This window comes from Anabrus simplex, chromosome 6 (assembly GCF_040414725.1).
Source record: "Anabrus simplex isolate iqAnaSimp1 chromosome 6, ASM4041472v1, whole genome shotgun sequence".
In the NCBI taxonomy this organism is placed as follows: domain Eukaryota; kingdom Metazoa; phylum Arthropoda; class Insecta; order Orthoptera; family Tettigoniidae; genus Anabrus; species Anabrus simplex.
In genome coordinates, this window is record NC_090270.1 from 293,190,282 (window position 1) to 293,217,435 (window position 27,154).

General features: G+C 38.5%; 1 protein-coding gene across 1 annotated transcript in view; it reads right to left on the reverse strand.

The window, feature by feature from the left end:
• LOC136876474 (uncharacterized protein DDB_G0286299) overlaps positions 1–541 on the reverse strand; it is a 64,475-nt gene extending 63,934 nt beyond the window's left edge. The window contains exon 1 of the mRNA XM_067150465.2: positions 391–541. Within this exon, the coding sequence (XP_067006566.1) occupies positions 391–447 (57 nt within the window). The 5' untranslated portion in view covers positions 448–541. The remainder of the gene's footprint in view (positions 1–390) is intronic.
• Positions 542–27,154: the final 26,613 nt, after the last annotated feature.

Sequence of the window (27,154 nt, forward strand, 5' to 3'; positions counted from 1 at the left end):
ATACTGAACAGGCAAATAACGAAATTTGCATGATACAAACTGAAAAAAGGGCCGCTTTCTATTTGGCGCGTAATCATCAGTTCCTATCCTTCCCGCCAGATGGATATCGACGAACGAAGTTTACTTCATCCCGCCATTGAAGGACACATAACATACACTTAAAATTAGATTCGGCCTCTATGCACTTGAGATTAAGGAATAAATGATATACAACGAGCATCAACAGCATGCCTGTATCACCAGTATGAAAAATCTAATCTCACTTCACTCTAGCTTTCGCTCGGTACTTTTCCATCACTTTCGGTCAACTCCCGTATTTCTCGCATCACGTTGAGCCAGCATGGAATCAAAATACTTCTTTCTCAAATACTCCACTACGTATAGCATTACCTTATTTGAAGTATCCATAGCGTTTTCCTTCTTTAAATCAGCTTTATCTCCAGACATTTTTTGAACGGAAAAAACTCTCACAAACACCAATAATCCACTAAATTCGCGAAATCGTTAGAAACCCGGTTCCACTGTTTATACAGCACACAAAGATGGCGGTTAGCGTGGGTCACGTGACCGCTCTTGAACTTCAAAAATAAACTATTGCTGCGACACCTATTGAGCATCGGCTATACTACTTCAAACATATCTTTCCGGCGGCATTACAACTTTTATTTCATTTCGACTGAATTATGCTATTGAAATACTTCCCAACAACGAATGTAAGAAAGAAATGGATAAGTGAAGAAATAATGTCAATATGTACAGCTTTATTTGGTTAGTACAATCGCCCCTTTTGTTTTGTCATCAGATCGATGAATCGCCGTTACACCTTTTTTAGTTGGTCTTGCATAATAAACTGTCATGAAGTTTTCAAAAGTTTTGTAAAAACAATAGAAAATGTCCTTGATTCAGGGATCGATCCTGCATAGGGTATAATGTGACCAAATTGTGAACTCGCTTGCGAAAGTAGGGAGAAGAGCGATTTTTCGAAAGCGAAAATGGCAATTTGAAAAGCGACAAGGGAGCTTCCCCGCCGCTTTCCTCCACAAAGCATGATCCCCTTAATATATAACCCCACTCCGCCAAGTATTCCTAATATGAGGCACATGGAGAGGCGACCAGGTCGCGATTATTGTTTTAAGAGGAAGCACAACCATCCTCTCTTAACCTTTAGCTACTCGCGTTCAGTTTTCCCCCTACTCGCGTGGGGTCTTTAAGGCCTCCGGGACAGTATGCATTGAAAAAATACTCTAATTACAATACAATTGCATCTTATTTTACTGCAAACACTGCACCACATTGAAAAGCATGTTCACAAGAAATCATTACACATAAAGTAACATTAAGTTCATGACATTGCTCTTTTTTCTTACATTACACGCACTTCTCACATATTTTCTTCATGTGGTCTCCACAGACACGTTCCTTGCTTTTTTCACATCTAGTTTTTATTTTCCTGTCCTTTGACCTGGGGCAAATCACGCATCTCTTTCTTGAATTGTCTGGCTCCTCTACATCTTCCCTGTCACCATTATCTGTACATAGCCTTTTCTTGAGATTTCTAGGCAAGCTAGGTATAGCAGCACGCAACAACAGCCATGGTTTAATGAGTTCTTTCACCAGCTCTTTCAAAAATACTCTCCTTGGCATGCTTTTCTTGTAGCTGGTAAGTTATTGAATTTCCATACAACGAAAGCGTTGATACCAACCACATTGAAGAGATGATAGAAAACAACGAGCGTCCATCTGTTGGTTTGTCGTGCTACGTTGTAAGTTTGGCATAACTTGTCATTTGTGTCTACACCACCTTTTGTGCTGTTATAAAACAGAACTGTTTCCGATTTCTTCTTCTCAGCCTCTTCTGTATCTGTCATGATGCATGCTGGAGATCAGTATTACGGTACCGCTCTGTGATTGCTGAATATTTCACAGTCTGGATCAGAATCAGAAGCAACTGGGACATCATCATCATCTTCTTCTTCTCCCTCTAAAAGCCACTGTTAATATCCTGTACTTGACGACTGTGCCTTCCAGCCATATTCATCTGAAAGTGAAATACAAATCGAAGTAACCCGAAAATATGAGAGAAATCAATAACACATCGCTCTATTTGCTGCACTGCATCTCATGTCAAAGTAGAAGCTCCTTATACTGTACGTTATAGGCTTACTTCTTGTACATTAACAATTCCCAGACATCACAAGAGGTTCAGATGCTGGCCAGAATATGTGTATTACACGTTCACATCATCAAAACTAAATAGTTAGTTATAAGCAATATGTGCCAGAATAGGAAACGAGTTACCTTACTTTATTTTCATACGTAATTACTCGCGTGGGGTCTTTCAGGCCTGGTCACTGCTCTCCACTGAGTACCTTACTTGGCAACAATGAGCTAACTACTGAACTGAGCTCCACTCCCCACTACACAAAGCTATTGCATGTGTCAAGGTCACACGTAGTCACTTCGGGAAAATATAACAATTTTAAAAGGGAGTGGGGCCTCAAAGACCCCGCGCGAGTAATTAAAGGTTAATACTAATCAGAAGAAAAAAGGACGAAGTCCGACATTTCGAATAATGAAGATATTGAAAGAGGACATGAAAACAAGACTCAGGCCTCATAAAACTAAAACCGTCGGGGTCGGAAGACAACAAGCATTGCCCAGGTGAGGTCAGACAGACACAACAAAATTAGGAACCTTTACAAGTGGAAGCAACATCAGGCTCAGCTTGTGATGGCAACCTCTAACTCCCAGTTTAGGCTGGTATTACTGTCTTAATTTCATTTACATCTTTGACCTCTCTCATTCATCTTTTGTTTTCTCCCAACACCAACGCTGTTAGGTTTCTGAAGCCTATAGACATGGCTGTAGTAGAGGGCATACGCAGTATGCCTCCACTCATTAGAGTATGCTTTCCGAGTTCTTGTGTAGGTATATCTTCTGCTTTGGCTTCTTTTTGTATATTTTTGCTATTCTGTCAGTGAGTTTTAACTCTCCAGCTACGATCATAATCATGAACAAGTTTCAGCTTGATGAATAACTACTGTTTGTTGCTTACATCTTCAGCCTTATGTTCACTCATTCAAATGTCTCACCACAGCTGACCGATGTAAGCCCGAGAAATAGCCTATATGAAGATGTGGCTGCAAAACCACTGTACTGCAACATACACCAATTCAAGAGAGTGAAAGGTGATATCACAAATGAAAAGGGGCACCTTAGATTGTTTTTTCAATAAATAGCTGAAGGTAGGTCCAGTAGAAACCTTTTAAGTAAGCAAATTTAGATTTTCTAACTAGTGCATTCAAATATGTGTTTCTTCTTTATCATCATAAAATGTCTTCCATAAGCCTGATCTATGCCAAATTGAGAGAAGCTTGTTGTAAAAAGCTGTCACCCACTAATTTAGAATGTCAGGGTAGTCTAGCATCCTGGATTTGTCATACCCTGTCTTAGAGAATACCCTGTGAGAATTTTAGGACTACAGTACTGCCTATAGAACTTTCTTGTTCAGGCTTTTCATAACCATTCCTTTTCTATACCCAATACCCTCATTCTACTGCCTTGGTAGATCAGTGATAGTGTGTCAAACTCATGACCCTAAGATAGCGAGTTCAATCCTGGTTGAGATGTTGATTTTTGAAGGGTGGTAAAAATATTTTGGTACTTCACGTCCTTGCTGGGATGCTAAAGATCTCTGGTGGTTCACTCAGAGTCACTTGACAAAATTGAGTTACCTTGGCCATAGAAATAATCCAGGAGAATTCTGCTCTTGTTGCTAGAGCTTGATAGCAGCTCCATCGAAATATCAAAAGTGGTAGGCAGACTGTCTAGATGACACCACTTCATCTGAGGCTGTATGTTCTTCTTTTCCCTGGCCGTAATTGTGGCCGCACTGTGGGCACACCCGAGTATCATTCTGGATTGTCTCTTCTGATCTGTATAGATTATTCCCTCTGCTTCTGTGTATGGGAATCAGGGATGTCCCTCCTTAAAGTGGTTTCAGCTGTTTGCTGCCATGTTGCTCCGAGGCTTCCTCAGCCTCTCCTTCGTTTTGCAGCAGCAAGAGCTTTTTTCATCATGCCTCTTGAAGTATGCTTACCACTGAAGAAGTCTCTGCTCCAGTTTCTCACTAATAGTATTGATTCCAAAGGATCCTTGGTCATGCTCATCATGCATTTAGTCAGTGCAGGTAGCACCCGTAAACCATCGCAGTACAGTAAAACCTCTTATATCAGGCTCTTGTTGATCCGGATAGTCTGGATTAGATTTGTAGACTTTTAAAATTTAATGTTCACATTAGATAAATTTTAACTATGATAGCAAGAATGTAACTATAAGTATGCCAAGTATTCACTTTTTAGTTTTATTCAGTATATAGTTCCTGCATAGCATGTACAATAAATTATGGTAACACTGTACTGTGAAATGCTTTCTGATGAGTTTGAGAAAAAATTTGCTTGAGTGTCACAAGGTGCTGACTTGGTATGATAGGAGATGGTCACTCTGAATGGTTCAATACAACCAAAGGAGTACAACAGGGAAGTGCCTTACCACCTTTTCTATTCATAGCAGTTATGGATACCATTATAAAGGAACTAAAAGGAAAAGGTAAATAAGATCTTCAGGCACTGGTGTTTGCAGAGGATGTGGAACCAAATAGAGGGTATTAAGGGAACAGGGAACTGGAAATCAAATAGGGATGACATAAAAATGTTAGTGCTCAATTGTAGAAGTATTGTAAAGAAAGGAACAGAATTAAGTAATTTAATAGATATATACTCACCAGATATTGTAATAGGAGTTGAATCATGGCTGAGAAATGATATAATTCAACGGATGCAATGATATATAGGGAATAGACACAAGCCAGATATGACTTACGTCATGTATTGACAAGATGTGCCGTACACGGTTTCCATCATCGGATATGCCTAACGGATAAATTCCATGACCCAGACGATAACTGCAAGTGTAAATTATGCAGAGCCTACTGTCACTGATATCATCTGATACTGTGCAACAAAAGACAAAACTCTTTGACAAGTTTCTGTAAGAGCTAAATGCACATTGTGCAAAATTTATCATATTATATATGTTCTCATGAAACTGGAGTGTGTATCGTAGAGGTAGCATAGGAATGGCAGGATGGGGAGTATTCATTCTGGTGAAAAAAGAATTTGTAAGCTATGAAAAAGTGAAAGATGACAAACATGAAATTCTAGGTGTAAGGCTCATCTCTAAAAATAATAAGCAACTTGATGTCTTTGGAGTGTACAGACCCGGAAAGGGTAGCGTAGATGGTGATTCACACTTATTTGATAAGATAATCAGCATGTGGGAAACAATAAGGAAAGGAAGGTGATTGTAGCGGGTGATCTCAATTTACCAAATGTCAATTGGCAAGGTAATGCAAATGACAGGAAGCATGACCAACAAATGGCAAATAAGTTACTATGGGAAGGGCATCTGATTCATAAAGTGATGGAACCAACTAGAGGGAAGAATATTCTGGATGTCGTGCTGGTAAAACCAGATGAGCTCTATAGAGAAACCGAAGTAACAGATGGTATTAGTGTCACAAAGCTGTTTCTGTGGTAGTAAAAAATAAATGTGAAAGAAAGGACGATATTAAAAATTAGGACTATTAGGCAGTACCATATGGCTGATAAAACAGGCATGAGGGAGTTTTTAAAAAGTAACTATGATCGGTGGAAAACGATAAATAAAAATGTAAACAGACTCTGGGATGGGTTTAAAGCAGTTGTTGAAGAATGTGAAAATAGGTTTGTACCTTTAAATGAGGTAAGGAATGGTAAAGATCTAATATATTATAACAGAGAAGTAAAGAGACTGAGGAGGAAGTGCATGTTGGAAAGAAACAGAGTTAGAAATGGCTGTAGAAATAAGGAGAAATTGAAGGAACTTACTAGGAAATTGAATCTAACAAAGAAGTCAGCTAAGGATAACATGATGGCAAGCATAATTGGCAGTCATACAAATTTTAGTGAAAAATTGAAGAGTATGTATAGGTACTTTAAGGCAGAAACAGGTTTCAAGAAGGATATTCCAGGAATCATTAACGAACAAGGGGAGTGTGTATGCGAGGATCTTCAAAAGGCAGAACGATTTAGTTAGCAGTATGTAAATATCGTTGGTTACGTGGATAATGTCCAGATAGAGGAGGGGACTAATACTAAATCAGTATTAAAATTTACCTATGGCAAAAATGAAATTTACAGTACGCTACAAAAGTTGAAAACTAGAAAAGCAGCTGGAATTGATATGGTTTCGGGGGATATACTAAAGACAATGGGTTGAGATATAGTACCATATCTGAAGTACTTATTTGATTATTGCTTGCACGAAGGAGCTATACCAAATGAATGGAGAGATGCTATAGTAGCCCCTGTGTATAAAGGAAAGGGTGATAGACATAAACCTGAAAATTACAGGCCAGTCAGTTTGACATGTATTGCATGTAAGCTATGGGAAAGCATTGTTTCTGATTAGACAGTTGAACCTGCCCTAACGGACACCCTTATTCAGCGGACACCTCCCTACATGGACAATTTTCCTCGGAACCGATTTTATTTTACATAAGACAAGTGTTAAATTGGCCTCATTTAAGCGGACACCTCGAACTCCGGACATCACCATTTGTCCCGTCCACTTGACTTAAGCGGACACTTTACACGTTGCAGGACAACTTATTACGCCGGACCACAATTCATCCTATCTTTTAAAACCATTCTTCAGACATAAGGAAATCCCTTTTGAATATTTGTACTATTTCTAGTGCAAGGGGAGAGAAGGTACATCGGAATGCAGTTCTACCTAGTGGTGTATAGGCCTATTCCGAGTATTCTAATTGCCCAGAAATGCTGCCAGAGACTGTTGACTCACAAGTTACCTGGGGATTTTCTTCCCTTCTTGCATCATTGTATTCATAACTCGGATTGTCGCTGATAAGGATGAGCTCAGGTAGTCAACTTGAGAAGGAAAAGACAGTACAGGCGCTAATTAGTGAGACAGAAATACCGTAGCATTTCAGTTGTCTGTTAAACATGAGTAATAAGGGACGATTGTGTTTAGATCTCGAAGCAAGAAGAAACGTGATTATAGAAAGTGACAAGGGACTTTCAGTGAGAAGCTTGCTGAAAAATTCAACTGCAAGAAAACTCAAATAAACACTATTGTTAAGAATAGAAGTGAAATTTTAAAGGAGTGGGAGGAAAATAGGAATCGAGGAGCGAAAAGAAAGCGGGAGTCAGTTTTTTCAGAAGTGAACGTTGCGGTATTTGAGTAGTTCAAGAGTGCTCGAGTGAAGAAACTGTGTGTGAGTGGTCCAATGTTACAAGAAAAAGCTCGAGAAATCGCAAATAATCTGAAAGTTGAGAATTTTGTAGCTAGCAATGGTTGGTTAGATTGTTTTAGAAAACGTCAAAATTTAGTTTCAAAACAGTCCGTGGAGAAGGTGGTGATGTGTCTGCGACTGAAGTAGAGGATTGGAAAGATAGGTTACCAGACATTTTGAATAATTAAGAACTGAAAGACATTTTGAATGTTGATGAAACTGATCTGTTTCTTAGGGCGATCCTGAAGAAGTCACTAACTTTGCCAAATGAAAGTTGCTAGGGTGGGAAAATGTCAATAGAAAGAATCACCATCATGTTTTGCTATAACGCACTTGGTGAAAGAGAATATCCTCTAATAATCGGTAAATCCTTGAGACCCAGGTGCTTTAAAAACATGGACTTAAATTGTCTTGGTGTCAAAATGCATGCGAATAAAAAGGCATGGATGACGTCAGCAATATTCGAGAATTGGCTCCTAGCTTTGGATTCCAAGATGAAGGCCAGAAACCGTAACATGATCTTATTGCTAGATAATGCTAGTGTCATCCAGAAATAAGGCATTCAAATGTAAAACTCTTGCTCCTTACATTTCCTTCCACCCAATACCACATCTCATCTTCAGCCATTGGATCAAGGAATCATTCAAGCATTCAAATTAGACTATCGTAAGAGGGTTTTACGGTCGTTAGTGGCACACTTGGATGAAGCAGACTCAGCTTTTGATTTGATGAAGAAGAACAATGTTGGCGATGCAGTGTCGCAGACAAAGGCAGCCTGGAATGCAGTCAGCGAAACCACAATCAGGAAATGCTTTACAAAATGCGGTATCGCTAATTCTACAGTTGAAGAACAAGCAGAGGTAGAGGTTCGAAATGAACATGATGAACTTCAGACTTTAGCAATGACAGCTGGATTGACATATGATAATGAAGCCGAAGAATAGAATATTCCTTGCTGTGACGATCTCGAGGGTGACTGGCAGTCCCGACTCCAGGACGCACTTTACAGTAAGCTTTCTGTGTTACCAAGTTATACAGTAATTGTGTGTTGCACGTATCGTAAGGTCCATGTTTGTTTGCACCTCAACACCTCATTCATTTTCTTCTTGTGACAGACAGCTTTTAATTCTTTTAAGCTAAATTTTCAACTTTAATTTAATTCAATGCACTTCATAAATATTTCTAGCTATCCATAGCGGCCTTCATTAGTCGTACAAAAGGACCATTTTGAATAAAAATAGTTATAGTTTTACAGAGCATGAAACAGAAACGAAAAGTGACGATGATGGTGAGGCGGAAGAAGAACAAGAAGTTCTGTCAATGAAGCAGGGACTAAATATGCTTAAACAGATAAAGAATTTATGTGCCACGCTGGACCGCAAGTACGGTGAGAACACTATGGAACCATTTAACAGACTTTATTTTGTTTTCGAGAATATCGCAGTTCAGAAAACGTGTGCTAAATTTACACAGACGGAACTTCACGATTACTTCATGAAGCTGTAATGATTGTAAATGATGTAAAATCACTTATAATAACTCTCTATGAAATACTAACACAGAAATGACTTAGAATAATAAAAATAAAGATGTGTGTGCTTATATTTATGGGGGATGTTCTTTGCCGTTAAAATGTTTGATTATTTTTACAAACTTGTTTTAGCGGACAATTCTCGTAACGGACATTTTGCCTTGGAACTGATGGTGTCCACAGAAGGGAGGTTCAACTGTATTAGACATGTTTGAGAAATTAATAACTGGTTTGATAGAAGGCAGTATGGGTTTAACAAAGGTTATCCCACTGAACCTCAAGTTGTAGGATTCCAGCAGGATATAGCAGATATCCTGGATTCAGGAGGTCTAATGGACTGTAAGGCATTTGATAGGACACAAAGGGTCTTCACAGACCTACGTGTGGAGCCCTGCGAAGGCAGGGCTCACCCATTCTTTATCTATCTAAGGCATTTGATAGGGTAGATCATGAAAGACAACTGGCAAAAATGAGTGCTATTGGACTTGACAAAAGAATGGCTGAATGGGTGGCTAAGTTACTAGAAAATATAGAACTCAGTGAATTAGAGTAGGCAAACCTTTATCTGTCCCTGTAATAATTAAGAGGGGAATTCCCCAAGGCAGTAATATTGGACCTTTATATTTTCTTATACTGTATATATCAATGATATGTTTAAAGAATTGGAATCAGAGATAAGGCTTTTTAGGGGCAGCCTGGCCGAGGTGGTAAAGGCGAGCTCGGTTCGCCCGGAAGGACGTGGGTTCGAATCCCCGTTAGGAAGTCGTAAAATTTAAGAAACAAGATTTTCACTTCCGGAGGTGCATATGGCCCTGAGGTTCACTCAGCCTACACCAAAAATGAGTACAAGCTTAATTCCTGGGGGCAAAGGCGGCTGGGGGTAGAGATAACCACTCTATCCCATCATGTGCCGAGGTGAACAGTGTGTAGGCCTTTACCTTCCACTCCTCCGAGGGCCTTCATGGCCTGTACGGAGGTGACTTTGCTTTGATAAGGCTTTTTGCAGATGATGTTATTCTGTACAGAGTAATAAATAAGTTACAAGATTGTTAGCAACTGCAAAATGACCTTGATAATGTGAGATGGACAGTAGGCAATGGTATGGAGATAAACTGGGTTAAAAGTCAGGAAGTGAGTTTCACAAATAGGAAAAGTCCTCTCAGTTTTAATTACTGCATTGATGGGGTGAAAGTTCCTTTTGGGGATCGTTGTAAGTACCTAGGTCTTAATATAAGGAAATATCTTCATTGGGGTAATCACATAAATATGATTGTAAATAAAGGGAACAGATCTCTGCACATGGTTATGAGTGTATTTAGGGGTTGTAGTAAGGATGTAAAGGAGAGGGCATTAAGTCTATCGTAAGACCCCAACTAGAGTATGGTTCCAGTGTATGGGACCCTCACCAGGATTACTTGATTCAAGAACTGGAAAAAATCCAAAGAAAAGCAGCTCGATTTGTTTCGGGTGATTTCCGACAAAAGAGTAGCAAAAAAAAAAAAAATGTTGCAAAGTTTGGGCTGGGAAGACTTGGGAGAAAGGAGACGAGCTGCTCAACTAAATGGTATGTGAAGTCAAATAAATATTAAAGTTTATTTATTCCACCTGTTATATACATAAAAAAGATGAATTAAATAAAATTATAGGGACATGTTTCGTCCTTTAATTATGGGCATCTTCAGCCTTAATCTCAAACTGAATGTTGATTAATCAGGTACCTGATTGTAATTAACTTACATATGAATGTGAAGGAAATGTTGGAAATGTGCAAAGTGGTTGACAATAGTTATTAAATTCTTAATATCAGGCCTTAATAAAGTCTAAAATACAAATATTCGTAAAATTATACACTTTCTTGAATGTAGTTAAGAAATTCTTGAAATGAGGCCTTAATGAAGTTTAAAATACAAGTAGTCGTGAGTTTATACACTAGAGGAAACTTTTGGATCTTAAACAGATTGAATGTCACTATAATAATCACATCAAGTGGGGTTTATAATAAATGTGAAGTGATAAAACTGTAGTTTTCTAGAAGCATGAGAGAAGAAGAGTGCTTGAAGGTAAGTTGCTGTGTTAAATGTTAGCAGGAAGGAACGACTGTAGTCTTTTGTGTAGAGTTGCAAGGGAAGTTTGGATTGAAGTCTGTAACAATAGGAGATTTACGTGTTAAAGAATGAATTTGAATGAAAGGAGAGTTTAAAGAGAAATCGAAGTGTGTAAAACCACTTACCTCTTTATTAACGTTGAAATTGGTTGACGTAAAGAAGATTCGGAGAGAAAACGTTGTGTGTAATTTCATTTATTTTCAATTGTAATAGTATTAAATAGTTGCTATGGTAGTGTTGAAATGACTGATATTTAAGTTACTAGTGTTATAGATGATGTGAGATTAATGGAGGAGAGGGTGGAAGCGGTGTGCTAAGTTTATATGTTATTGGCCGTGGCGGGTAACGGGAAATGAGTTCAATTCTTAGAACAATATAAAAAGAAATGATACCATCAGTATCAAGTGGAATTCAAATATAAGTTAGAACCAGTCTATAGTCTATCTTTTGTGAGGAGAAAAATTAGCCTTCCTCTTGAAATACGATGCGGAAGCGAGGGAAAGTGTGACAGTAAACATCCAAAATTATAAAGTTCAATAAGGACTCAGTTAATTTCGCTAAAAGGTGTTCTGTAAAGGGTTGATGGTATAAAAAATGAAACTGTAGCATTAATAGTTTGGTGAAGCAAAGAATTATTATTATTGTTATTATTATTATTATTATTATTATTATTATTTTTTTTACAGAGATTTGGTTAGAAGCCTGCAAAATGGAGGAGAATTTAGTATTAAAAGTATGAGATTATAAATTAGTAGTTGTTATTTGTTACTTGTGCTTCTAGTAATTTAACGGTGTGAGGATATGGGGAGGTGGATGCTGGGGGTGGGGGGGGGTAGGTGGGGCGTTAAGTTTTTTTTTTGCAGGGCAAGAGTTGTGTTATTTGAAAGAAAAAAAAGAAACTTAACGCCCCACCTACCCCCCCCCCCCCCACACACACACACACACAGCATCCACCACCCATATCCTCACACCGTTATATTACCAGAAGCACAAGTAACAAATAACAACTACTAATTAACTTTATAATCTCATACTTTTAATACTAAATTCTCCTCCTTTTCGCAGACTTCTAAGCAAATCTCTGAAAAAACAAAAACAAAAAAAAACTTTGCTTCACCAAACTATTAATGCTACAATTTGATTTTTTATACCATCAACCCTTTACAGAACACCTTTTAGCGAAATCAACTGAATCCTTATTGAACTTTATAATTTTGGATGTTTACTGTCACATTTTCCGTCGCTCCCGCATCGTATTTCAAGAGGAAGGCTAATTTTTCTCCTCACAAAATATAGACTATAGACTGGTTCTTATATTTAAATTCCACTTGATACTGATGATTTCATTTCTCTTTATATTGTTCTAAGAATTGAACTCATTTCCCGTTACCCGCCACGGCTAATAACATATAAACTTAGCACACCGCTTCCACCCTCTCCTCCATTAATCTCACATCATCTATAACACTAGTAACTTAAATATCAGTCATTTCAACGCTACCATAGCAACTATTTAATACTATTACAATTGAAAATAAAAGAAATTACACACAACGTTTTCTCTCCGAATCTTCTTTACGTCAACCAATTTCAACGTTAATAAAGAGGTAAGTGGTTTTACACACTTCGATTTCTCTTTAAACTCTCCTTTCATTCAAATTCATTCTTTAACACGTAAATCTCCTATTGTTACAGACTTCAATCCAAACTTCCCTTGCAACTCTACACAAAAGACTACAATCGTTCCTTCCTGCTAACATTTAACACAGCAACTTACCTTCAAGCACTCTTCTTCTCTCATGCTTCTAGAAAACTACAGTTTTATCACTTCACATTTATTATAAACCCAACTTGATGTGATTATTATAGTGACATTCAATCTGTTTAAGATCCAAAAGTTTCCTCTAGTGTATAAACTCACGACTACTTGTATTTTAAACTTCATTAAGGCCTCATTTCAAGAATTTCTTAACTACATTCAAGAAAGTGTATAATTTTACGAATATTTGTATTTTAGACTTTATTAAGGCCTGATATTAAGAATTTAATAACTATTGTCAACCACTTTGCACATTTCCAACATTTCCTTCACATTCATATGTAAGTTAATTACAATCAGGTACCTGATTAATCAACATTCAGTTTGAGATTAAGCCTGAAGATGCCCATAATTAAAGGGCAAAACATGTCCCTATAATTTTATTTAATTCATTATTTTTTTTATGTATTGAACAGGTGGAATAAATAAACTTTACTATTTATTTGACTTCATTGTACATTTCAATACGGATCTAAACATGAGAATTATAACATGTAAGTGGTATGTTCGGAGCTGTCGGTGGAGGGATGGTGTGGAATGACATCAGTAGACGAATAAGTTTGAGTGGTGTCTTTAAAAGGAGGAAAGGTCACAATATGAAGATAAAGTTGGAATTCAAGAGGACAAATTGGGGAAAATATTCATTTATAAGAAGGGGAGTTAGGGATTGAAATAACTTACCAAGGGAGATGTTCAATAACTTTCCAATTTCTTTGCAATCATTTAAGAAAAGGCTAGGAAAACAACAGATAGGGTATCTGCCACCTGGGCGACTGCCCTAAATGCAGATAAGCAGTGATTGATTGATTGCTTGTAAATGCTTCTTTATCTGATCTTTTACTTTTTACTATTCCATATATCATTTTCATATTCCCTTTATTGTCTTCTTCCAGTTTAGTTGTAAATTCTTCCCAACTTTTCTCTCTTTCTTCCCGTACAATTCTCTTGACTTCCAACTTCCTGTATCTATATTCTTTCACCATCTCTTCCAATTTATTGTTGACTATTCGGTTCCTGTTGATTCTTTTGTCAGACTTAGCCACATCAAGAGCGTTTTTTGCTTTATTTCTTTTCATTATAGCTTCTTTCACTTTATCGTTCCACCAAGATGTTATTTTCTCTCTAACTCTTTTGCTTCTTCCACATATTTTATCTGCACTACGAACCATACTTGCCTTAAAATGATTCCCTTCTTCATTATCTCTCTTTGTGTCTGTTATTGGTATTTTAGCTCTGATTTCCTCTTGAAACTGCTGTTTGATTTTCCAGATCTCTCAATTTCCAGTCTTTCATTTGTGGTTTTTTCTTCTTGTTTACTTCAATAATAGGTTTTGTGACTCTCAGGTCTGCAATGTGGAGTCTATGGTCACTATCAAGGCTCTCGCTAGGTATCACTTTTACATCATGCACTTTTTCTCCACTTGGCCTATCTGCGACAATAAGGTCTATAATGACCACCCCAGCTGTACTTCGTTATCTTGTAGCTATTCCATTTCTGAAACCATGAGTTCTTCACCAGAAGTTGTTTTCGTATACATACATCAAGCAGAAGTTCATCCTCGTCATTTCTATTACCAAATCCATATAGATCAATAATTCCTTCATAACCTGACCTATCAGTTCCTACTTGGGCATTAAAATCCCCAGTTATCATTATGTTCTCTTCATCAATGATGTCCTCTAGTTTTTCTAGGAAGCTTACTTTTTGGTCAATCACTACAACCCTGCTGGGGAGCATAAACTTGGATCACAGTTTGAGTTTCTCCATTTAGGCATATTTTAGCTTTGATTAATCTCTCACTGATGAATGAGATTTTTGTTAATGTCTTTATGGAGTATAAAACTAACTCCATTCTTTGCCACTGCAGGATTACCACTCCAGTATAATTTATATCTAACCTCTAACATTCTTGTGTTGTAACCTTTCAATGTTTCACTTAGCCCTAAGATGTGAATATGTCTACGGTTCATTGAATCCGTGATTTCGTTGCATTTTCCTGTTAGAGTCATAACGTTTAAGTTTCCAGTCCAAAGCTTGTTTCTATGATCGGTTCTTCTCGTGCATCTTGAATGAACATCAGACATGATGTCGTCATTAGTTCCAAGATAGGTGAAGTATTGTCAACATTCAGAATATTTTTCTTTCCAAGGCTCATTTTCGTTTTGAAAGCAACTGCATTGTACTCCTGTACTGACTTGCTAGGCCTAACGTACTAGAGGATTTCCTCTCATGGCGGTCTCTCTTAGCCTTTGGCAGTTCCCTGCATCACTGCAAGGCAGCAGCTGATGAATTTATGTGTTATTTCCCACACAAAGGTCTCATCTTATCCAACCTTTTAAGAGAAAACTCCTCTGCTCGCAGCTATTGGTTTCCCTTAGTTTGCCTGGTTTGGTACTGGCTGTCAGACCCTCGGCCAGACAGTCGCAGGCAGTACCGTCTACTGTCACATGTGATAGCAGAATACATTCCTACCCCATTAGTATGTGGGATAAATGGTAAGAAAGAAGAAGCCTTGGGGTCGGTACTATGTCCGGATTAAGCCCAGTTTTACAGTCAGATGCCTTTCCTGATGTCAACCCTATGAGGAGGAATGTATTCACTATAGCATGTTTTTGTGGTGGTTTGTATTGTTCTGTGTTGTATGTCGATGAAGATTTGCATTAAGACAAACACCCAAATCAACTTCTACAAGTAACTCGCCCTCTAGGGTGTCTAGGTTTAATCTATTTGTTTCTTTTCTCCTAAACACATTCATCAGACTGAAAACTCTTCCATTAGAAGAGACATTAGAATTGGGTATGGGGAAAAACTGAGGAACTCCATGTTTAACGAAAAAGCTGCCCTATCTTGGGTCAGTTTCGTCCTAAGAAAAATGTTCATCTTGACTTTTTCAATGATAAACTCCTTTAAAGCTAGGTATTTTTACATCTAGAATTTGGAACTCCAACTCTATTTGTGACAGATTATCTACAAATAATATATTAGGATCTTTCAAAGAAATGAGGGTTGGGGCATAAGCCATACTAACTATTCTTTTCCTCACATTTGCATGGTGTTACCATACAATGGGCATATGTCCTGGAAAGTATGACACTCATAGTCCATGGAAACAGTGGTATGTGGGACAAATACCATGCACAGGGCGATGAGACTGCAGCAGTGAGTAAGGCGCCGTGCAGAATGGATGTGACAAGGCAAGGACTGTGTGCGTAGATCAGACTGGCCATTCGCCGGGGTCACAATGCCAAAAAATTCGTAGAGAGCTTGTGGAAGCTGTGGGGAATAATGCCCTTCTGTATCTGCAAGATGGACAGCAGCATTTCAGCACAGACATGAAACGAACAGCGACATGCAATGGTCCAGAAGATCCGTTGGTGTCTGGACTGATGTGTCATGTGCAATAATTACCCAGAATAGACATGGGCAGAAGATGGACACTATTTGAGTTACCAGCTGAAACAAATATTGAAAAACGAAGCATTAACAGTATTTTATGGGAAGATCTTCATCTGCGTAATGTAGCACCACAGTGGGAACCACGTGCACTCACTAATGTGCAAATGTGGAGATGGTATTGCCATATGTTCTAACCACTTGGTACCCTACTCGCAGGAAGGCAGGTAAATGTTGGAAAGAATAGTGATTATGAATTAATTTTGGGCCATGGCGTATGAACCAGAGCTCAAAAGCCAGTCTGCAGAATGGTGACATGCAGGATCACCATGAAAACAGACGTTCTGGCAAAACCCTTGCCCTGTGAAGCTGATGGTCATTGTATCTTATGACGTCAGAGGTGTGACTGCATGTCGCTTCATTCCACAAGGTACTTTTAAAAAAATTTGTTTACAAGTTTTTACAGTCAAACACCGTAATTCATAATTACCAAAAAGAAAAAATCAAAGTTACAGGGGATGACAAAGACATTAATCTGATGATGTGTTCCAGAATACAGGACTTTTTGCATCCTGCCTAGATTCAAAGAGGGACACAGGAATTTTATCTAGAAATTGGGACATATCCTGGCAAATTGAGACATCTGGCATTGTTACCCACTTACCTGCATCAGTTCATTGAGAAAGATTGCCCACTTGTACTTCCTCTTAAAATGATAATCACCACCACCATTAGTCAACCTCTTTGCTTTTAACTTCCCTATCAGACTTTCATTCTTGTTTTCTTCCAACCCCCAAGGCATTAGGTGTGTGAGGATTTGGGAGTCATTCATTTCCACTGCCCTTCTCTTTCCTCTGTCAGTAGGTACTTTCATTCTTCTAACGGTCAGAATTTTTTCCATTTTTCCCCTCTGTGTGTTTGTGTCCAGCCCGTCTTGTTTCTCTATGGGTTCGGATATGATTAGGGTTAATAGAGGATGGTAGCCAGTTACACGGTATTTCCCTGTAAAACAATACTTACCTCCACCATATGCCATATGAAACAAAGTCCTTCACATTTTCATGAAATGAAAACAATGTTTGCAGATTTTGCACAGGGAAGAGTATTTTCCAAGGGTTGTGTGAGTGCTTATGGAATCTTTTGAATTGATATTTCATGTAACGTGAGGTTTTACTAATAAAATTAATACCACAACTAAAATTTGTGGCTATTTTCTGACTCAAACATCAATTGCTCCATTAAATTAGAAAGAGAAATAAAAATGTTTTAACGATGAATGATAAAGACTTCACTACAGTTTTTATGGTAAACAAGCTACCAGACTGGAGCAATTCCCACATATTATATTCAGCCATCTTGAGCAACTGATTTCCAAGATGGAACGCTGAACAACCTTTCTCGAATATGGCGTGGTGATATTGCATGTTCAGTTCTGTGATCACCCTTATTATAAATAACAGACCTGCATAACTTGATTGTCTTTGAGGGCCAAACCCAAGTTCCAAGCCTGAACAAGGAACAGATCACTTTGGATCTTGAATGTTGCAGTTAGACTAGTAGGTAGTAAACATTAATAAGCACGTGGTGTTTTTTATTTTCCTTTAAAAGAATTCATTATAGTATATGTCACTCTTTTAAAAGCTTAATATGCTCACTGCTAAGAACTTTCAGTCACTCTGTTGTTTTTATTTGCTTTCCATTTACATTCAACTTGCCAAGGTTGGAATATTTTGATTCAAAATGACGTTTCAAATTCATCTGGTACAGTGATAGATCCCTAGCAAACAATGCACACTACTTTTTCCTTAAATACCGGGCGAGTTGGCCGTGCGCGTAGAGGCGCGCGGCTGTGAGCTTGCATCCGGGAGATAGTAGGTTCGAATCCCACTATCGGCAGCCCTGAAAATGGTTTTCCGTGGTTTCCCATTTTCACACCAGGCAAATGCTGGGGCTGTACCTTAATTAAGGCCACGGCCGCTTCCTTCCAACTCCTAGGCCTTTCCTATCCCATCGTCGCCATAAGACCTATCTGTGTCGGCGCGACGTAAAGCCCCTAGCAAAAAAAATTTTTTTTTCCTTAAATAATCTTTGTTTGTTCACTCAGGGTTAAATGCCTGATATTCTAAATTTCTTAAATGCCTTTTGCTTAAGCTCATTGAGGCAGTCACCACCCCCACTCCCCTAGTTTATGGAGAAAACATTATATTTTTATTCCATTTTGGCCGGCTGAAACTAGGACTTATATGAATTATTTAAAATAAAGCAATTTATACACGCCCTCTCGTCTATCAGTTAATTCTTTCCTTTATTTCCTTTAATTATTTTCAGAATTATTAGCGATGCGCACAAAATGTCGTTTGTCGTGGCTAATCCATTTGTATAGCTTCACAGCAAGTATTGGAGACATTGCATGTGCTGTGGGGAAGGGTAGCAAAGGTATATGTATTTTTTTTTTTTGCCAGGTCATGGACACTGAGGTTGCCGCGTATTTGTCAGTCTGGCAGTCTCTTTAGCGCCTGTTAGTTTCTTAGTATGCAGTCAAACACTAAATGTTTTTTAATTGTATAATCACGCCGTACTTTTATTTAATTGTAATACATGTTTAATATTGTTCCTTTGGTGAAAGTTTTATTGTACAGTGTTGAATTAAAATCTCAAAAATCTATTATAACTGCACCAAAGTTGGTAAAATGTCAACCTTTACCTCTCTGTGGTAATTCGCTCAGAGAGTATAAAAAACTAACCATTTAGTAGCATTTTTTTTCTTTTCAGTTTTGATGTATATACACCCCCCTCCCTAGTCCGCTACATCCTACAAACCCGCGTACTTTTTGTCGTCTGTATATTTTTTCTCCGCCTCACACTTTTAATTCCCAATCATCGCTTCTGTTGAGAATGACTAATGATCACAAGAAACTAATCATGAAAAACTCAGAATAATTTGGGTTAAGATAACAGTTACCGGTATGCAATTTTATGCTGCAGCTATAACCAACCACTGCACTTCCAAAGCCAGTCAGGGCATGGCCAACTTAGTGTAATACAATTCTTTCTCTTTCACCGACATATGCATATGAAACTTTGAATTTCTCCGCAGCGACACTAGTGCTAACAAAATCTTGGGGAAACTATAAGAATTTATTACTAAATACAACAATGGGAAGAACTCCCAATGTAATTCGTAGTCGAGTAGAAGGAAGCATGATTGCAACATTAATCGCATGAGCATAAACAGGCACAATCCTGGTAAAAATTTAATTCACTGGGCGAGTTGGCAGTGTGCTTAGGGGCGCGCAGCTGTGAGCTTGCATCCGGGAGATAGTGGATTTAAATCTCACTGTCGGCAGCCCTGAAGATGGTTTTCCGTCATTTCTCATTTTCACACCAGGCAAATGCTCGGGCTGTACCTTAATTCAGGCCACGGCTGCTTCCTTCCCACTCCTAGACCTTTCCTATCCCATTGTCGCCATAAGACCTGTCCATGTCAGTGCGATGTAAAGCCACTAGCAGGAAAATAAAATAAAAAATCAACATTAGGAAAACATAGTCTAATTTCGTATTCCCCATATGATTAACCTTTAGCACTCAGGTAAGTTTGTCTGGTTACACAACTCTACTCGTACGTACTTTTCTGGAAAAGTATGGGTGTAGTGCTATCTATTCTTATGGCTAAAACTGAACAGAAACTGAAATGACGTTCTTTACATACACTCACTCACTCACTCACTCCGTAGGTTTCTGAGGGATGTGAAGTTCCAGTGCCAATCTCACAATCCTCTTCCATCCTTTTTGATCTTGAGCTTGCTCTTCCCAGTTATCAATTTGGTGGGTCCGGCATACCTTGTTGATCTCCTTCTTTCAGATGCTTCGGGGTCTTCCTGAAGGTCTTTTACCATTAAGAGATCCCTTGTATAGATCTACTGGTGCTCTGTTATCCTGCATCCTCAGTACATGTCCAGCACAGCACAGTCTGTTTGATTCTATCACATAGTGTGTTGTTGAGAGAGGATGTAAATCTCATAATTAGATCTTTTCTGCCAGCTTTGAGAGATAGGATCGAACCATGAGCCAAATATTTTTCTATAAACTTTATTCTCAAAGACTTGCAAGTGCTGCTGCTCTTTCTTGGTTATACTCCAGGTCTCGGAACCATACAGAAGTACTGGTTGAATGATTGTATTGTAGATAGTCATTTTTGCATTCCTTGTTAAAAACTTGGAGCCTAATATAGGGCTTATAGAGTAAAATGCCTTATTTGCATTCTTAATTCTAGCTTGGTCTTCCTGTTGCATTTAGTTTTGCTCACTGATTAATACAGCAAGGAATTTAAACTCCTCTACTCTTTTAAATATATATTTCCCAATCTTCAAATGCAATCTGTCAACCTCCTTATAATTTGGTCTCTGTACAACCATGTAATGCGTCTTTGTATCATTTACCCATAAGTCAATTTTTGCTACCATTTCCTCTAGTTCCACAAATAACTGCCTAATTTCTAATTCATTGCGGCCAATAAAAACAATATCATCCGCATATGCAAGGACTCTATGTTGTCTCCCCAATATGATGCCAGCAGATACAAGAGCTAATTTTCCTGATAATCTTCTCCAGTGCAATGATTGCCGCATATGCAAGAACTTTATGTTGTCTCCCCAATATGATGCCAGCAGATACAAGAGCTAATTTTCCTGATAATCCTCTCCAGTGCAATGTTGAATAGAAGAGGAGTTAGTGCATCCCCTTGTCTCAAACCAGTTTTATTCTGGAAGGAACTTGATTTTCTGTCCTTGAGCAAAACACAGCTAACATTACCATCCATACACAGCTTGCACATGTTAATTAATTTTATGGGAAAGCCGAACTCCATGATGATGCTCCACAGCCCTTCTCTATGGATTGAATCATATGCCTTGAAGAAATCTATAAAGAGATAATGAACCAATTCCTTGTGTTCCCACACCTTATCATTAATAGTCTTAATTGCAAATATGTTGCCTGTAGTGGATCTGTTACTGCAAAAACCGTTCTGATAGTCCTCAATAACATTTTCAGAATGATTTTATATATGTATTTATGCAATCTTTCTCCACCGTATTTAATAAGCTCAGCAGGAATGTTGTCACTACCTGAAGCTTTATTGTTTTTTAAACATATAATACTTTGTAATACCTCTTGATATGATGGCTCTGGTATGTCACAATTCAGCAAGGAATCGAAGTATTGCTTACAGTAATTTAATAATTTGTCCTGGTCAGCAATTATATTTCCAGATTTACCTCTCATAATACTTGATCTTTTGCGAGCTTATGAAAAAAAAAATGACATAATATGGAACAAGAAAATACCAACAAAATGTAAGAGCGTCATATATGAAACCTATTACGTACCAATCCTGACCTAGGGTTGCAAAACATGGACCATGAGAAATAAAGATGTTAGTAGAATCGAGGCAGCAGAAATGAGATTTGTCTGTAGTATGAACGGTAAAACATGGAGGGACAGAGTCCGTAATGAGGAAATCCGCAAGCAAGCTCAACTTGTAAGACTGCAGGACAGAATAACAGTGCAGCGACTGAGATGGTATGGACATATGCGACGCATGGGAGATAACAGATTACCGAAACTTGAAGACAAAAGACCAAGAGGGCAACCAAGACTCAGGTACAAGGACATGGTGAAGATTGACATTCAACAGTGAGGACATAATTTGGAAAGCATCGAAGAAGGAAGAGAAGTTCAGAGACCGCAACTGGTGGAGAAGCCTTGTTTGCCGACCCATCGCTTAAGAGGGAACGACGTGGGATATGTATGTATAAATGTAATATTTGATCTTGGTTGAAATCTTCTTTTAATTGTGTTGACAGTTCCATGCATCTTGCAGATGTTCCTGTTTCTGTAGTCATCTTGGATTGATTCTATTTGTTGTCTCAGGTAGACTTCTTGACTACAGCCACTTATTACGCCATATTGCCACTTCATTAACTGCATCTTGACATGCCTCATCTAACCATTTCTTTTTCTTACTAACACCTTTTGGTATCACTTTCATCGCTACTGTTCTCATGATTTGTTTTGTGTTATTCCACATTTGTTCACAAACTTTGTCATTTGTTTCATCAATGTCTTCTGTAGGATCTTCCCCCATAATATCAAATCTGTTTGCAATTTCAACATTATACTTGCATCTTTCATCCTCCTGCTTCAGTTTCTCAGTGTCAACTTTACATTTTTTCTCAGTCTATGATTTACAAGAGGTTTTCAATTTAATTTTTAACAGAAGCAATTATCATATTGTGATCAGATCCTATCTCAGCTCCTCTGTAAGCTCTGATATCAGTTATGGAGCTTCTATGCCTTTTATCAATTAGTACATGATCTATCTGATTGGCAGTCTTACCGTCACACGAATACCATGTTTCGTTATGTATTTTTTATGTGGGAAAGTGGTACTCCGCACATTCACATTTGTGGATGTAGCGAAACCGATTAGTCTATGGCATTATCATTGCTTTTGTCATGCAGACTTTCCCTTCTTATTGTTGGCACAAACAGTTCTTCCTTTCAAACTTTTGCATTGAAATCACCCAAAATCATTTTGACATTATGTTTGGGTAATTTATTCCACAGTTCTAACAAATCCTCATAAAAGGAGTCTTTAACGTGATCATTCTTGTCGTTTGTGAGGGAGGGGGGGCATGGCAGTTCACCAGTGATATGTTAAACCATTTAAAATGTACCCTCAAATAGCATAGTCTTTCATTCACATGTTCAAAGGACAGCATTGACAATACTAGTGAATTCTGGACACAAAATACAGTACCAAATTCATGGGGTCCAGTTTCTTTACCACACTTAAAAAGTGTATACTTCTTCATGTCCTGTATATCATTACCTCATAATCTAGTCTCTTGAATTGCAGCAATTCCCACTCTATACTTCTCCAGCTGTTGACTGAGGATTTTGAAGGATCCAGGTTTATACAGGGTTCTTACATTCCAAGTTCCTATTCGTAAAGCCGATTTCCATTGCAGGGTCATCATATTTTGATATCCATTCTTATTCATCTGAAGCAAATGTAAGATATTCATAAAAAGCTTCTTTTTACGCAATAGAGCAGTTAACCCTATGTGCAACCCCCAACCTGGAGGGCCAGAGACTTTTCTGTCAGGGTTGCCATACCTTAGCCGAGTAGTCCCCGTTTTATGGCGCCAGGTACTCACCCTAACCCCTTCTATAAGAACAGGATTTACTGGTAATAATGTATAGCAGGTGGTCCATCAGCCAAATATTTCTTGAGTTTTAGCAGGTACACTTACTCGACATGGGTGCAAACCCCCCCCCCCCCAAAGGTTCTCAACCAGCCGATGCCTGGGATACAGGTCTTTAATGGAGTGGTTTCCTGTTCCCTTCCCTATCTTATGCCGTTGGCCATCTAGTGGCTCTTCCATCTTTAGGAGCAGTTTCTCACTCCAAAGGCAAGAGAGTGCCCTTCCTTCTACCAGCTCATCCGCCTCCCTAGGAGGCCGTTGGCATTTGGTAGAAGGTGGTCTCCTTATATCGGGAGATACTCGGTCCCTGCATTTGTTAGCCGCCTGTGTATAATATATATACAACCGTTGCCCCCTCTCTACTAAGGGGAGGTGAATGTCAGGATTTCACCGTCATTGAAACTTGAGACCAAAAGGCATTTCCCAGTTTTTCTAACTCTTTAGAGAGGAAGTTCTTTACATGATTATGTAAATCTGGAAATGATGAATTTGTAGGTATGCTTTCATTGTTGAAGTTTATCCTCTATATAGCATGTCTCAAAACAACTTCTTGATGAAGGCCTAGTTTCATTGCAAATATTTTGAAGAAGTGGGCAGTTTCTACAATAGTTAAATCTATGAACAAACCAAAGGGGCAGCAATACTGTATATCAGAAACTAGGCTGAATACTCACTCCCACCACCACTGAGCACAGGACAGAATTCTGTAAATCCTTATAAGTCAAGCCATTGATATTTCAGACAAAAATAACTGAAATAAACAAAGAGAAGTACTGACTGACCAGAAAAAAAAAAAAAAAAAAAAAAAAAAAAACCTGGAAAATATTGCACACAATTTTCTCACAAGTCATACAAGCAATAGAAATAAGTAAATGATAGAGATTTCAGCTACAAACTATCCCAATCTTGGACATGATCTGACATCATACACTGGAATACTGCCCTTAATGCTAATACTAGTGAAGTACTAGAATTCACCCATGGTAATGAGGACACTTGCATAAAGATGCAAAAGTTGTAGGCTAGAAAAGAGGCTGAAATTTAAAAAGACTTCTGGGCATATACTAAAGACAACTGTTTGGGATATATACCATATCTTAAGGTCTTTACATTACTGTTAGCATGATGGGGCTATACTGAGTGAACTAATAATAATAATGTTATTGGTTTTACGTTCAACTGACTACTTTTACAGTTTTCGGAGATGCCAAGGTGCCATGATTTTGTCCCACGGGAATTCTTTTACGTGCCAGTAAATCTACTGACATGAGGCTAATGTATTTGAGCACCTTCAAATACCACCGATTTGAGCCAGGATTGAACCTGCCAAGTGGGGGCCAGAAGGCCAGCGCCTGAACTGTCTGAGCCACTCAGTACGGCACCAAGTGAATTGAGAATTGCTATAGTAGCCCAGTGTACAAAGGAAAGTGTTATAAACATAAAGCAGATAATTACAGGGCAGTCAGCTTGATATGTGTTGCATCAAAACTCTACGAAAGCAGTCCGGCTCCATGGCTAAATGGTTAGCATGCTGGCCTTTGGCCACAGGGGTCCCGGGTTCGATTCACGGCAGGGTTAGGAATTTTAACCATGATTGGTTAATTTCGCTGGCACGGGGGCTAGGTGTATGTGTTGTCTTCATCATCATTTCATCTTCATCATGACGCGCAGGTCGCCTATGGGAGTCAATTCAAAAGACCTGCACCTGGCGAGCCAAATATGTCCTTGGACATTCCCAGCACTAAAAGTCATACGCCATTTCATTTCTAAGAGAGCATTATCTGCCATTACATTAACATGTTTGCAAAATGACCATCTAGTTTGATAGAAGGCAGTTTGGGTGAGGCTCAGCTTGCAGGATCCCAGCAAGACATAGCAGATATTTCAGATTCAGGAGGTCAAATAGACTTTATTGCTTTTGACCTATCCAAGGCTTTTGATATCATGGTAGACTAAATTGAGGGCTATTGCACTAGACAAAGGAGTGGTTGAATGGGTGGCTACATTTCTAGAAAATAGAACGTACACTCAGAGTACGTGAAGCATTATGTGATTAATGCTTAAAGATTAAGAGGGGAGTTCCACAAGGCAGTATTACTGGATCTTTACGTTTTCTTATGTATATAAAAAATAAGAGTACAGAACTGGAATCGCAGATAAGATTTTTTGGGGGATGATGTTATGCTGTGTGTGTCCAACCATAGTCCAATTTCTCTATGGGGTTAGGAATGAAGCGAGATGAATATTTGTAGTGAGTTTCTACGGCCGGACGTCCTTCCTGACATCATCCTCATCAGAGAAGTTAATGAGATTAAATGAATGATGTGATTTATGCAGAGTTGGGAAGTAATTGAGTAAAAGTAACTGAATTACTTGTAACGATTAATTTTTTTAGTAATTTACATCTGGAAATAAATTGTAATCATATGTACATTGCATCGAGAGCTTGGCAATTTTGGAGCCCCAGGGCTCATGCCAAGGGTATAAAGCCCAAGATATGACACGTACTTGTTCATGTGCTCGCAGCTGTTGCGGTTACTGGTTGAGATTTAGATAACAGTGTAATATGCGGTCGAGAATGGAGCCAGAATAAATATGTGACAGCGAAGGGGTTACAGAATTTCCATCCCCTATTTGAATAAATATTTTGTACTTATTATATCATCCATAATTGAAGAAGTATGACTTTTTTAACAAATCAAATCAAATTTTGAATTAGCCATCCTGAAAATAATGAAAACTCAAATGTGAAATGCAAATTTTGCTTGGGAGCAATCATTTTTCAAGTTTGTTTAGTCTCACTTAGCGATGATGGCCACTTAATGTCTATACGTTAAAAAGCACAAAAGGTAATAATGTCTTTTTCCTTGCAAACTTTGGTATCATTCCATCCCTATGTGAAAAAATGTTAGCGATTTCCTAAATACATGCATTCTGTGAAGTAATTATAACTGTAATTGTAATTATATTGATTACTTTTTGAAAAAGTACCATAATTAGTAATTGGAACTGAGTAAAATATTTCTCAGGTAACTGTAATTACAGTGTTGATGGAGTGAATGTGCCTCATTGGAACTGCTGTAAGTACCAATGTATAAAGAGAGATCTTCTTTGCAATAATCACATTGTAAATAAATGTTTTCTTCATATGAAAAAATGAAATGGCGTATGGCTTTTAGTGCCGGGAGTGTCCGAGGACAAGTTCGGCTCGCCAGATGCAGGTCTTTCGATTTGACACCCGTAGGCGACCTGCGCGTCATGATGAGGATGAAATGATGATCAAGACGACACATACACCCAGCCCTTGTGCCAGCGAAATTAACCAATTAAGGTTAAAATTCCTGACCCTGCCGGGAATCGAACCCGGGACCCCTGTGGCCAAAGTCCAGCACGCTAACCATTTAGCCATGGAGCCGGACACTTCATATGATTATGAGGGTATTAAGGGGCTGTAGTAAGAATGTAAAAGAGAAGGCATATAAGTCACTGGAAAGATCCCAATTAGAGTATGGTTCCTCTTGATCTCAGAACTGGAAAAATTTTGTTCTGGACAATTTCAGACAGACAGGTACTGTTACGAAAGAGCCTACGTGGCTCAGGTGGCAGCGCGCCGGCCTCTCATCGCTGGATACCGTGGTTCAAATCCCGGTCACTCCATGTGAGATTTGTGCTGGACAAAGCGG